This window comes from Oncorhynchus mykiss, chromosome 18 (genome assembly GCF_057628025.1).
Source record: "Oncorhynchus mykiss isolate SJ-2025 chromosome 18, ASM5762802v1, whole genome shotgun sequence".
NCBI lineage: Eukaryota > Metazoa > Chordata > Actinopteri > Salmoniformes > Salmonidae > Oncorhynchus > Oncorhynchus mykiss.
This window is the reverse complement of record NC_143039.1, coordinates 13,145,284-13,159,668: the sequence shown is the minus strand read 5'-3', so window position 1 is coordinate 13,159,668 and position 14,385 is coordinate 13,145,284. Positions and strand designations below refer to the sequence as shown.

The 14,385-nt window shown below is 40.8% G+C and overlaps 1 protein-coding gene across 2 annotated transcripts; it reads right to left on the bottom strand.

Annotated features, from left to right (window-relative positions):
- Positions 1-906: 906 nt before the first annotated feature.
- LOC110519529 (uncharacterized) lies at positions 907-11,280 on the bottom strand. Of its 2 annotated transcripts, XM_090207118.1 has the most exons (5): positions 11,187-11,280; positions 9,997-10,243; positions 8,628-8,861; positions 4,665-4,913; positions 907-4,000 (listed from the first exon to the last, which is right to left on the bottom strand). In XM_090207118.1, exons 2-5 carry the CDS (start codon positions 10,097-10,099, stop codon positions 3,333-3,335), a joined length of 1,254 nt encoding a protein of 417 aa, XP_090063244.1. In that variant the 5' UTR covers positions 10,100-10,243; positions 11,187-11,280; the 3' UTR covers positions 907-3,332. The 2 variants fall into 2 exon arrangements, with proteins under 2 accessions (XP_090063244.1, XP_090063245.1); XM_090207119.1 differs by lacking the exon at positions 8,628-8,861 and having other exon boundaries at positions 11,187-11,270.
- Positions 11,281-14,385: the final 3,105 nt, after the last annotated feature.

The following is a 14,385-nucleotide window of genomic DNA, read 5'->3' as shown; positions in this document are numbered from 1 at the left end:
GCACTTGGGGACAAAGATAGTACTTCGCTGAGAAATGTTCTCTGGTCTGATGAAACAAAAATAGAACTGTTTGGCCATAAGGACCATCGTTATGTTTGGAGGAAAAAGGGGGAGGCTTACAAGCCGAGGAACACCATCCCAACCATGAAGCACGGCGGTGGCAGCATCATGTTGTGGGGGTGCTTTGCTGAAGTAGGGACTGGTGCACTTCACAAAATAGATGACATCATGAGGTAGGGAAATTATGTGGATATATTGAAGCAACATCAAGACATCAGTCAGAAAGTTAAAGCTTGGTCGCAAATGAGTCTTCCAAGTGGACAATGATCCCAAGCATACTTGTGGCAAAATAGCTTAAAGGACAAAAAAGTCAAGGTATTGGAGTGGCCATCACAAAGCCCTGATCTCAATCCCATAGAAAATTTTTGGCCAGAACTGAAAAAGCGTGTGCAAGCAAGGAGGCCTACAAACCTGACCCCGTTACACCAGCTCTGTCAGGAGGAACGGGCCAAAATTCACCCAACTTATTGTGGGAAGCTTGTGGAAGGCTACCTGAAACATTTGATCCAAGTTAAACAATTTAAAGTCAATGCTACCAAATACTAATTGAGTGTATGTAAACTTCTGACCCACTGGGAATGTGATAAAATAAATAAAAGCTGAAATAAATCACTCTATTATTCTGACATTTTACTTTCTTAAAATAAAGTGGTGATCCTAACTAACCTAAGACGTAATTTTTTACTTGGATTAAATATCAGTAATTGTGAAAAACTGAGTTTAAATGCATTTGGCTAAGGTGTATGTAAACTTCTGACTTCAACTGTATATACAGTATTTCACTTCAAACAGTTTATTTCATTTAAGAGAATTTCACACAAGAGAAAAGAGGTTGCCCAGCATAAATTCATGTACAAACATAATTTTTAATTACATTCTTGTCATTTAGCAGATGTTCTTATCCATTCAAACCTGTGACCTTTCAGTTACTGGCCCAACACTCTTAACCGCTAGGCTACCTGCCGCCAGATCAATTAACTTCAACACAGTTATTCAAATACATTCATCATCAATGACTAAAATAATGAATCTACTATTAAAATACAATTTAATAAACACAAGTAGTTGATTCATAGCCTGTTCATCATTAAACAAAGTTGTTTAGTAATAAAATAATCCCCCCAAACTAATGCTAAAAACGAATCATTACACCATCTTTATATGATATACACGGATAGGGATGCACAATATATCGTTGAGCATATCGGAATCTGACGATAATAGCTAAAAATGCCAACTTCGGCCCGATGTTTAATTTAACACCGATGTGCAAAACCGATGTTAATTAAAGCTGACATGCATACCTATATAACGTGGATAGATGACGCCACGAAAAATACAGCCCTAAACAGAAAAAAGCAGAAAAATACTAAGAGCACACTTCCAACAACTAAACAAGTTCAAGTCAAGCAGTCATTTGAAAAGAGTAAGAACATTTCAGCGAGACAACTCAAAGGCGAAATCCGTTAACGCCAAGATAATGGAATTCATTGCCCTTGACAATCAACCGTCCTCTGTCGTGGATGACGTTGGCTTTCGCCGACTGGTCAATCCCCAGAACACACTATTTTTCATATGGTGCCCTACCGGAGTTGCACAGAATTGTTAAAACGCACATCTATGGGTGTCACTGCTATTAGCTTCACAACTGATATTTGGACCAGTGATGTCAGCCCCATGAGTATACGGAGTCTGACAGCACAGTGGGTCGATGAGGATTTCGCACTGAGGAAAGCCGTATTGCATGTTCAAGAATGTGCTGGTTCTCATACCGCTGCAACCATTTCAACGGTGTTTGAAACTTGCAAACATGAACACACTCCTCTCGCCAATCCAACAACTGTCTCGAGAAATAAGCTAATCAACTGCGCCTGCCATACGTAAATGCCAACAAAATAACTTTTTGGTCGGTGTGGTTTGTGGTGTGTAACTTTAACTTAACTAGGCAAATTAGTTAAGAACAAATTCTTATTTACAATAACGACTTACCCCGGACGAGGCTGGGCCAATTGTGCGCAGCCCTATGGGACTCTCAATCACATCCGGACGTGATTAAAACCAGGGACTGTAGTGACACGCTGCGTCCGTGTTTTAACTATTTAACTGTATTAGAACGCTTAAAAGGCCGCTAACATTTTAAATATCGGTGTAGTTTGTTGGCAAGGAAAATATTGGATATCTTATTGGCCAAAAATGTCATATCGGTGCATCCCTAGTACAAAATATTTGAAACACCTTCCTAATATTGAGTTGCACCCCCCCTTTGTCCTCAGAGCAGCCTCAATTCGTCGGGACATGGACTGTCCAAGGTGTTGAGTGCTTTCCACAGGGATGCTGGCCCATGTCGACTCCAATGCTTCCCACAATTGTGTCAAGTTGGCTGCGAATGGATCTACTCTGAATAGCTCGTTCCATCTCCTCCCACAGATGTACAAAGAAGTAATGTTCTTGGAACCATTCCTGGACAAACCTTGTGGCATAAGACATTATCCTGCGGAAAATTTGCAGATGGATACACTGCTGCCATGAAGGGATGCACCTGATTGGCAATGAGGTTTAGATATTCTGTGGCATTCCAAACATTACTCAACTTTTATCAAGGGGCCCAATGTGTGCCCTGAAAACACACCCCGCACCTTCACACCACCACACTGCCACATGGCATGGATGCATGCAGTGGTGTAAAGTACTTAAGTAGTTTTGGGGTTCTTTACTTTACTATTGATATTTTTGACAACTTTTACTTTTATTTCACTAAATTCCTAGAGTAAATAATACTTTTAACTCCATACATTTTCCATGACACACAACTTCATTTTTTTATGATTAGCAGGACAGAAAATGGTCCAATTCACACACTTATCAAGATTACTTTTGATACTAAGGTATATTTACAACCAAATACCATTATACTTTTACTTGAGTTACTCGTGCCAAATTAAGAGCAGAAGTAAGGCTTCTCTCCTGTGTCTGTTCTCTGATGACCTTTTAGCTCAGCTTTTTAAAATCATTTTCTACAGTCAGATCAGTGGTAAGGCTTCTCTCCTTTATGTTTACCTTGGTGTCTTTTTAAGTGGCACATTTGAGAGAAACTCTTTCCACAGTCAGAGCAAGAGTAAGGCTTCTCACCTGTGTGTGTTCTCTGATGAACCTTTAGCTCAGCTGATGTTGTGAAGCATTTTACACAGTCAGAGCAGGAGTAAGGCTTCATTCCTGTATGTATACGTTCATGTGTTTTTAAGTTGCACAGTAGAGAGATACTCTTTCCACAGTCAGAGCAGGAGTAAGGCTTCTCGCCTGTGTGTTCTCTGATGGACTTTTAGCTCAGTTGATGTTGTGAAGCATTTGACACAGTCAGAGCAGGCGTAAGGCTTCACTCCTGTATGTATACGTTCATGTGTTTTTAAGTTGCCCAGTTGAGAGAAAATCTTCCCACAGTCAGAGCAGGAATAAGGCTTCACTCCTGTATGAATAAGTTCATGTGCTTTTAAAAAACCCTGTCGAGAGAAACTCTTTCCACAGTCAGAGCAGGAGTAAGGCTTCTCTCCAGTGTGCACTCTCTGATGAAGTTTTAGCTCAGCTGATGTTGTGTAGCATTTAACACAGTCAGAGCAGGAGTAAGGCTTCACTCCTGTATGTATATGTTCATGTCTTTTTAAGTGGCCCAGTCGAGAGAAAATCTTTCCACAGTCAGGGCAGGAGTAAGGCTTCTCTCCAGTGTGCACTCTCTGATGAACTGTCAGATTCCCTGATGTTGTGAATCTCTTCCCACAGTCAGTACAGGAATACGGATTCTCTCCTGTGTGTATTTTTAGGTGTATTTTTAGCTTTGATAGAATTGGGAAAATCTCCTCACAATGTGGGCAGTGGTGAGACCTCTTAGCTCTGTGATCTTCCTGCTGTTTCTCTCTGGATGTAGAGAATGTCTCAACGTGGTCTCCTGTGTGAAGAACATCAGAAGAACCAGTCAGTTGGTATGATATACATGTCAATCAAATCGATATTATGAAGCCCTTTTTACATCATCAGATGTCAAAGTGCTTTACAGAAACCCAGCCTAAAATCCCCAAAGAGCAAGCAATGCAGATGTAGAAGAAAAACTCCCTTGAAAGCAGAAGAAAGAAAGGTAGAGAGGAACCAGGCCCAGAGTGGTTGCCAGTCCTCTTCTGGCTGTACCGGGTGACATTATTCATGTCAGTAGGCTGTACAATACAGGGGAATAAAACTATTCTAAAAGTGGGTAAGAGATGAAAGCTAAAAAGGGGCGTGTCATCCTCCACTCACTATCACAAGGGTTAGTAACTACACAGACTAATTTCATATCATCCTCCACTCACTATCACAAGGATTAGTAACTACACAGACTCATTTCATAGAACTTTAAAACACTGGCAGTTTGTCTACTTCACTTCTTTAGTCTACACTCTGATCACTCCAGATAGACCAGTTAATAAAACTAATGCTGACAAAACTGGTGTCAAACCATGCAAGTCTCAGTAGCATGAAATAACATCTACCTTCTCACTGAAACAGTTCTACAGCAACTTTTCCTGCACAGTGAGAAGTGGGAACGAACAACAAACTTAGATAGAACCTGTTCTTACCATGAGAAACAGATTCCCCAATCTTCTCCTCCTCTTCTTCATCTTTAATGTTGACATTCAGCTCCAGTGTTTGACTGCAGTCTTCCAGCTTCACTGATGCCATCTCTGGATCCTGCAGTGCAAACTGGGCTCCACTGTCACAATCAGGACCCAGTGACTGTAGGTTTGGACTCAGTGTGGAAGGAGAGAGGCAGGCTGGGTTTGTCGTCACTGTGGATGTTACCGGCTTCAGACTTAATTCTAGTCGTCCTGTAGTAACAACGAGTAACAGGAAAAAAGTTACTGTCTTGACAGTTCAGGCACTTTCTTTACTCTCAAAAATATATATTATATTTATTTTGGTTCAATTATTTAATTCAGTGCTTGACTTGGACTGAAATAGATACCGGTACTGTTTATATTTAGGTACAACGTAAATGAACTTAACCTATAGTAGATTTCCCAAATGCGTAAATCACTCAAAAACAAGGTTGCAGTTCGTTTTAAGCAGCATTATGTACTATTTTCCTGAATAACTGTCTTCACATTAAAAACCAATCGTATTTCCCATTCACTCCATAATTTACAGCTAAATATAGAAACTGAACGTGTCTGAATACTACTACACATGATAATCATTACATTCATCTTCAAAACTGGAGTGTGACCGTGAAATTGTCTCTGCACCAGCACAGAAGTCTGTTGACACAGATAGAATGGGTGCCACCATGGTACCAGCTTGTGAATTTCAGACAAAACCAATATCTTGCTAAACAATCTCAAATATATTTTTTATTAAATGACCTTGAAGAAGTTATGTACATCCATTCAGACAAACCTTGTTTCTAGCTGTGTGACTTGAAACAGTTTCACGTTCACTTGGTTTGACACAAAAATAACAAACCATTACCAAACGTGATAATACCTTAACGGATGTTACCTAGCGTGGTATGACATGTTGTTTTGATATTAGAAAGTTTATACACGCTTTTACATACCTGTCGTAATAGATAGAAACGGACACAAAAGGTTATCTTCTTGAATGCACTGATCTGCCGCTTTCTTTACACTGAAGAATTAATGTGCCTGCCTGGAACTTCCTGTTCCCCCACTACCACAGTGCAGCCTCAGATAAAACAATAGGGTAGTGAGAGGAAGCCCACTGGCCGGCAGTGGGAGAAGATGGATCTATGAAACATCTGATCTTAATACAATTCTGTTCCCAAAACTAAAATCTGTTGTGAACAGAGTGGACTAAGATTTGTAGACTTCACGCTTTGCAAAAGTTTTAAATAATCACGTTATTTAGAAGGAACGCTGAGGTGAATTGAGTTATTGCACACAAGTTCTTCACAGAGTCGTTCCCTAACAGAAATATGCAGGATTTGCGCTAGAATGCGCCAATAGGAGCTCGGGCTTGGCACTGCCCACTATGACTCATCTGTTCCCATTGGAAATGACCGACTGTGGTCTATCTTGGTTTAGTTATTAAAAAAACTTTGTTGCAACCGTCCTTATTATTCAGGGATCCTTAGGATGGCCCTACCCCATAATATGAAAAGGTTGGTGCTTCATTTGAGCCGGATCCAACCGCACCTCTCGGTTTTGTAGTCTTTCGTTCCGGGAACCCGTTTGACAGGATCAGGTAACCTACCTTTAAATATCCTAGCTGTGGATTGTGTGTAGCCAAATCACAAGGCATGACTACTGTCGGGAAGGTCTAACTTTCACAAAATGTGAAAGTTAGACCAATTTCTCTTCTGAAATCCGACTCAAGAATTAGTGCTAAAGCCTTAGCCAGGAGATTGGATAGACTGCTCCCATATCTAATACACCAAGACCAAAATGGCTTCGTGAAAAACCAAGGTTTTCACAATGTGAGGAGAGTACTAAACATAGTATCAGGGGAACCTTCACATGTGCACTGCCATACTCTCACTTGATGCAGAAAAAGCATTCCATAGAGTTGAGCTGTCTTATTTCAGAGATTTGGGAATTACTTCGGTAAATGGATTAAGATATGATATACCGACCCCACTACAGACATTGCCACTAACAACTTGATTTCACAACATTAAGATTTTTCGGGGGCACGAGACAAGGATGTCCTGACAATCCAGGACTCTTTCTTTTAGCTATAGAACCCTTTGCCATTGCAGTAAGGGCCCAACCGTCAATTAGTGGAATTAAAACAGATTTTGAACAAAGAGTGGACCTGTATGCTGATGATACCCTCTTATTCCTAACAGATCTAAATAACTATTCCCTCTCCAATTTAATTAATAACTTGTCCGTTTTTTGGGTTTAAAGTTAATCAAACCAAATCTACCATCCTTTTCCTCAACAAACAAGATACTGAATCCAGTTGTACAGCATCTATTTGTGAATACAGAACAAGGTTTCACATATCTTGGTATTAAAAATCACACCAGAAATTAGCTCGAGCTCAGCAAATTATGAACCCATGGTAACGAATGCAACATAATCCATCAACAGATGGACATCATTGCTTGTATCTATTATTGGTAGAATAAATATCATTATGACTCATTCTGCCCAAATTCCTTCGTCTATTTCAATCAATTCCTCTGGCTGCACCAAAATAAAATAGTATTTCTGTAATTGTTGATTGTCCTAATTGGAACTAATAAATATGTGTACATTTAAAAAAAAACAATGAATGATGAGGTCACTGTGTTCTTGGGGACCTTCAACGCTTCAAGGGGCTCCCGAGTGGCGCAGCGGTCGAAGGCACTGCATCTCAGTGCTAGAGGCATCACTACAGACACGGGTTCGATTCCAGGCTGTATCTCAACTGGCCGTGATCGGGAGTCCCATAGGGCGGCACACAATTGACCCAGCATCGTCCGGGTTAGGCAGTCAGTGAATAATAACAATGTGTTCTTAACCGACTTGCCTAGTTAAATAAAAGACAAATAAACACTGCAGTAATGTTTTGGTTCCCTCCCCCAGATCGGTCCCTCCCCCAGATCGGTGCCTCCCCCAGATCGGTGCCTCCCCCAGATCGGTGCCTCGACATAATCCTTTCATGGAGCTCTACGGACAAATGTGTCTGAATATTATTAAACATGTAGAAAACCCATAATCATAACTTTTAGCGTCAAAACAGCAGTAAAAAGGGCTCTCTGCTGCACCAGAGACGCAAACAGACTGGGCACCGCCATTTTACCAGCTTGTGAATTTTTCCTTTCATGGAGCTCTACGGACAATTTCTTCGACCTCATGACTTGGTTTTTGCTCTGACATGCACTGTCAACTGTGGGACCGTATATAGCCAGGTGTGTGCCTTTCCAAATCATGTCCAATCAATTGAATTTACCACAGGTTGACAACAATCAAGTTGTAGAAACATATCTAATGGAAACAGGATGCACCTGAGCTTAATGTCGAGTCTCATAGCAAAGGGTCTGAATACTTATGTAAATAAGATATTTCAGTTTGGGTTTTTTTAAGTATAAAATGTGAAAACATTTCTAAAAACCTGTGTTTGCGTTGACATCATGCGTTATTGTGTGTAGATTGAGGAATTTGTTTTATTTAATCGATTTAGAATACGGCTGTAACGTAACAAAACGAGGAAGAAGTCAAGGGGTCTAAATACTTTCTGAATGGGAGAGGGGGATCCCTAGTCAGTTGTACAACTGAATGCATTCAACTGAAATGTGTCTTCCACATTTAACCCAACCACTCTGAATCAGAGAGGTGCGGGGAGCTGCCATAATCGACATCCACATCTCCGGCTCTAACCACTAGGCTACCTGTACGTATTCATGTAGGAACGCTATGCAATACTAAAGGGGAATAAAAAAACGATTAAAGTATCTCATAAATCATGAAAACTATGAGGTGTATCATCCACTCAACATCACAAGGGTAACTACACACTCATTCTACTGCAACTTATCATGCACAGTGGGAAGTTGGAATAAACAACAAACTTAGTTAGATAGAATTTGCTCTTACCATGATTAACAGATTTCCCAATCTTCTCGTCCTCTTCTTCATCTTTAATGTTGACATTCAGCTCCAGTGTTTGACTGCAGTCTTCAAGCTTCACTGATGTCATCTCTGGATCCTGCAGTGCAAACTGGGCTCCACTGTCATTATCAGGACCCAGTGACTGTAGGTTTGGACTCCGTGTGGAAGGAGAGAGGCAGGCTGGGTTTGTCCTCACTGTTGATGTTACCGGCCTCATACCTGAGTCGGAAAGTGGTATAAGAGAAATTGTCACAAACATTATTGTTGACAACAATCAAGTTGTAGAAATATCTCAAGGATTATCAATGGAAACAAGATGCACCTGAGCTCAATGTCGAGTCTCCTAGCAAAGAGTCTGAATACTTATGTAAATTAGTTATTTCTGTAAATATTTTATAAATGTGAAAACAATTCTAAACCTTTTTTTGCTTTGTCATTATGGCGTATTGTGTGTAGATTGATGAGAAACATTTATTTAATCCATTTTAGAAAAAGGCTGTAACGTAAAAAATGTGGAAAAAGTCATGGGGTCTAAATACATTGTGAATTCACTGTATGTATTCATATCAGTAGTCTGGTACTGTATGTATTCATATCAGTAGGCTGGTACTGTATGTATTCATATCAGTAGTCTGGTACTGTATGTATTCATATCAGTAGTCTGGTACTGTATGTATTCATATCAGTAGTCTGGTACTGTATGTATTCATATCAGTAGGCTGGTACTGTATGTATTCATATCAGTAGTCTGGTACTGTATGTATTCATATCAATAGTCTGGCACTGTATGTATTCATATCAGTAGTCTGGTACTGTATGTATTCATATCAGTAGTCTGGTACTGTATGTATTCATATCAGTAGTCTGGTACTGTATGTATTCATATCAGTAGTTTGGTACTGTATGTATTCATATCAGTAGTCTGGCACTGTATGTATTCATATCAGTAGGCTGGTACTGTATGTATTCATATCAGTAGTCTGGTACTGTATGTATTCATATCAATAGTCTGGTACTGTACGTATTCATATCAGTAGCCTGGTACTGTATGTATTCATATCAGTAGTCTGGTACTGTATGTATTCATATCAGTAGTCTGGTACTGTATGTATTCATATCAGTAGTCTGGTACTGTATTGTAATGAAACAGCAGGGAGCAGGTCTCGAACCCTCGACCTTCGAGCCCGAGGTCTGGAGCGCTATTGACAAAAGCATGCTCGTGTGGCCGATTTCCGCGCTTATAAGGGTCGTTACAGTATGTATTCATATCAGCAGGCTGTGCAATACAATGGGGAATAAAACTATTCTAAAAGTATCTCATAAACAAACTTGGATAGACAGAACCTGCTCTTACCATGACTAACAGATTCCCCAATCTTCTCCTCCTCTTCTTCATCTTTAATGTTGACATTCAGCTCCAGTGTTTGACTGCAGTCTTCCAGCTTCACTGATGCCATCTCTGGATCCTGCAGTGCAAACTGGGCTTGTCTGTCACAATCAGGACCCAGTGACTGTAGGTTTGGACTCAGTTTGGAAGGAGAGGCAGGTTGGGTTTGACCTCACTGTTGATGTTACCGGCCTCAGACTTAATCTGAGTCGGTCTGTAGTAATAAAGAGAAACGAACACAAGTTATTGTCTTCTCAGTTCTGGCACTTTCTTTACTCTCAAAAAAGACTATTTAAATTCAAGTGCAGGAGTACCACAATACTGTTGAGCTAATATTCTATAAGAGGAACATGAGCTCAAACAATATACATTTGAGGTGCCGGTACTCAGCTCCTGTCCAATTCAAGCACTGATCTCATTTCAATAGATCTGGTAGCTCAGCATTGACAACAAAACATGAATTCCTTCACATTAGACAACGTTTACACTTTAAATCAGGCTACACAATTAAGCGCACTTAATCTATGGTAGATTTCCTGAATTCACATAAATGCATAAATGACTCAAAAAACATTTAGTACAAGATCACAGTATGTTTCAGGCAGCACTATGTACTATTTTCCTGAATAACCTCGTCTTCACTGTATTATTTAAATAAAAAAAACAATAGTATTTCCGTTCACACCATAGTAATATGTATAGACAGCGATAACTTAAATAGTCTGAATATTAGTACACATGTAGAAAACTGATAATCATTACATTAAACTTTAAAACAGTAGTGCAACCGTGAAATGGTCTCTCTCTGCTGCAGCCACACTGCCTGGACTGAAGTCTGTTGATGCAGACCGAGTGGCGCCGCCATTTTACCAGTTCGTGAATTTTACACAAAACTAATAAATTGTAAAACGAATTCAGACATCTCAAGTAAATATATTCTTTGTGAAATTACATTGAGAAAACGATGTACATCCACTCAGACACCAAAGGCTCTAACTATGTAACTTGTAAAACATTATCGCGTTCTTCACTCGGCTTGACACAAAAATAACACATCACACCTTTACCCAACGTGATAATACCTTAACGGATGTATTACCTAAAATGGTACGACATATTCTTTCGATATTAGAATGTTTTAACGTGCTATTACATACCTGTAGTAATAAATAGAAAAGGACTCTTGTCCTGTCGCTTTCTTTACACTGAATAATGGTGCCGGAACTGTCCGGAACTTCCTGTTCCTCCACTAACACCGTCCGTGCATTCCGGGATCCTTGGGATGACCCAACCCCCCCATAGGGCTGAGAGTCAGACTCGGCCGACATCATGTGGCCGAGTCTGTATTACTCAGTATTACCGAGTTATCGGGCCCAAATGTATTGCTTGGGTCTCAGACCGACTGGGGCTACTCTCTGGCAGATGATTTTTTATTTTATTTTACCTAGGCAAGTCAGTTAAGAACAAATTCTTGTTTTCAATGACGGTTAACTGCCTGTTCAGGGGAAGAACGACAGATGTGTACCTTGTCAGCTCGGGGGTTTGAACTTGCGTAAATTCGGTTACTAGTCCAACACTCTAACCACTAGGCTACCCTGCCGCCACGATTACACGGGCTGCTTTATGTAATTGACATTTCATTATTCATTTATTTGTCCATATTTTATCATTGTTTCTGTGATCAAAAAATACTATTTCAATTAAATTATTTAACAGTCCTGTTTAAGTTGTATTTTAGTATTTTGATACTTAGAAAATTGATAAGCATTAAAAACTTTTCGGATGGACTGTCCCGATTGGCGCAGCGGTCTAAGACACTGGGTTACTACAGTGAAGTAGAGTGTCTTAGACACTGGGTTACTGCGTTACTCCAGCTGGTAGTTCGATGACGTTATTGTACCGAAAATCTCCACACTGCCAGATTTTCGGCACAACACCGGTCCCTGGAAGAGGGCCGCTTCTGGGCCGATTCTTCATTGCTAGCTGGGACTCCTCTTCAATTGCTGTGCGAAGTTCCTATATATTGGCGGGATCTGGAACAAGCTGTGGTACACGTCGATCCAGACCACCCCAAACAGGCTCAATGGGTGACATGTCTAGTGAGTATGCAGGCCATAGAAAAATTGGGACATTTGCAGCTTCCAGGAATTGTGTACAGGTCCTTCAGACATTGTGGCGGATGATTGGCAGGACAATGGGCCTCGGGATCTTGTCATGGTATCTCTGTGCATTCAAATTACCATGATAAAATGCAATTGTGTTCGTTATCCCCCATACCCTAACGCTATGCTACCATGGAGTGCTTTGTTGACAACATTGACATCAGCAAACCGCTCCCCACACAACACCATACAGGTGGTCTGCAATTGAGACGCTTGTTGGGCATACTGCCAAATTCTCTAAAACAAGAGACAAGAGAAAATAATCAGTGGGGCAATCAGTAGTTTTCCCACGTTAACTCTAGTAACTTTAGTTAGCTTGTGTTGTGGTAGTTGTGTGACAATGGCGGCTGCAGCAGCTGTTATCAACTTCAAGGTGGACGTTGTTGCTAACTTGTTAGCATCACCCTTTTCAAAATGAACTTTTAAACTATGTTTACAAATGATCATCTGGTGAGTGGCGTCGTTTTTTGTTGTAGCTCCTTGCTGTTCGCTATCTCTTTGAAAAGAATGACTGTACAAAAGGCTAGGAATTATTTGAAGTTAATCATATCAGTAATGTTAGTAAATCTTATCAGAGCTGTAGCTCCGCCCACCGGCGAAGTGGTGCAGAGCATGCTGGGTGATCCCCAGCTCAGAGAAGATCAGCTGGAGACAAGTGAAGTATATGCCCTGTAATTGTATGGTGCATATGGGTATATTTTGGTATTACATTGTATTCAGGTTCATTGTGCTGTTGTAGCTCTGTACTGAAGATGATGGTGCTGTGCTTTGTAGAAAACGTGCGGCGGCACCCCTTTGATCTCAATTGTTTGGTAAAATGGACCCCATAAAAGGAGAGTAATTTCCCATAATTCTGCACCTTTTGATAGTTGTTCTTCCAGCTTTTTACAGGCAGTCATTTTCTTTTGACGAATGTATTTGCAATTTTGACGGTATAATATATTTTTTAATTAATGTTTTTATGTTTTAAAAACACTACCTTTTCGAAAAGCATTTACTGTTTTGCAAAAGTTGTGTGTCTTGCTGACTCTGTTTTGCTTGTTGGCGATTGAGAGAAACTGTGATACATAAAGACGGTTGCTCCCTGATTAAATAGTACAAGAGTACACCCTGCTGGACAAAATAACTTACTGCACCTGGTAAGTACTAAACAGGCCCGACCCTGCTTAGCTTCCAAGACCAGGCTTATTACAGCTGGTATGGCCGCAAACCAATGACTGTATTGTATATATGATAGGCGATATGATAGGCGACTCCGGGATGCTGGCCTTCTAGACAGAGTTGCAAAGAAAAAAACATATCTCAGACTGGCCAATAAAAATAAAATTAAAGATGGGCAAAAGAACACAGACACTGGACAGAGGGACTCTGCCAAGATGGCCAGCATCCCGGAGTCGCCTCTTCACTGTTGATGTTGAGACTGGACAGAGGAACTCTGCCTAGATGGCCAGCATCCCGGAGTCGCCTCTTCACTGTTGATGTTGAGACTGGACAGAGGAACTCTGCCTAGATGGCCAGCATCCCGGAGTCGCCTCTTCACTGTTGATGTTGAGACTGGACAGAGGAACTCTGCCTAGATGGCCAGCATCCCGGAGTCGCCTCTTCACTGTTGATGTTGAGACTGGACAGAGGAACTCTGCCAAGATGGCCAGCATCCCGGAGTCGCCTCTTCACTGTTGATGTTGAGACTGGACAGAGGAACTCTGCCTAGATGGCCAGCATCCCGGAGTCGCCTCTTCACTGTTGAGACCCTCTAATGTACTTGTCCTCTTGCTCATTTGTGCACCGGGGCCTCCCACTCCTCTTTCTATTCTGGTTAGAGCCAGTTTGCGCTGTTCTGTGACGGGAGTAGTACACAGCGTTGTACGAGATCCTCCGTTTCTTGGCAATTTCTCGCATGGAATAGCCTTAATTTCTCAGAACAAGAATAGACTGACGAGTTTCAGAAGAAAGTCATTTGTTTCTGACCATTTGAGCCTGTAATTGAATCCACAAATGGTAATGCTCCAAATACTCAACTAGTCTAAAGAAGTCCAGTTTTATTGCTTCTTTAATCAGGACAACAGTTTTCAGCTGTGCTAACATAATTGAAAAATGTTGAAAAATGCCTTTTAAAATGATAAACTGTGATTAGCTAACACAATGTTCCATTGGAACACAGGAGTGATGGTTGCTGATAATGGGCCTCTGTACA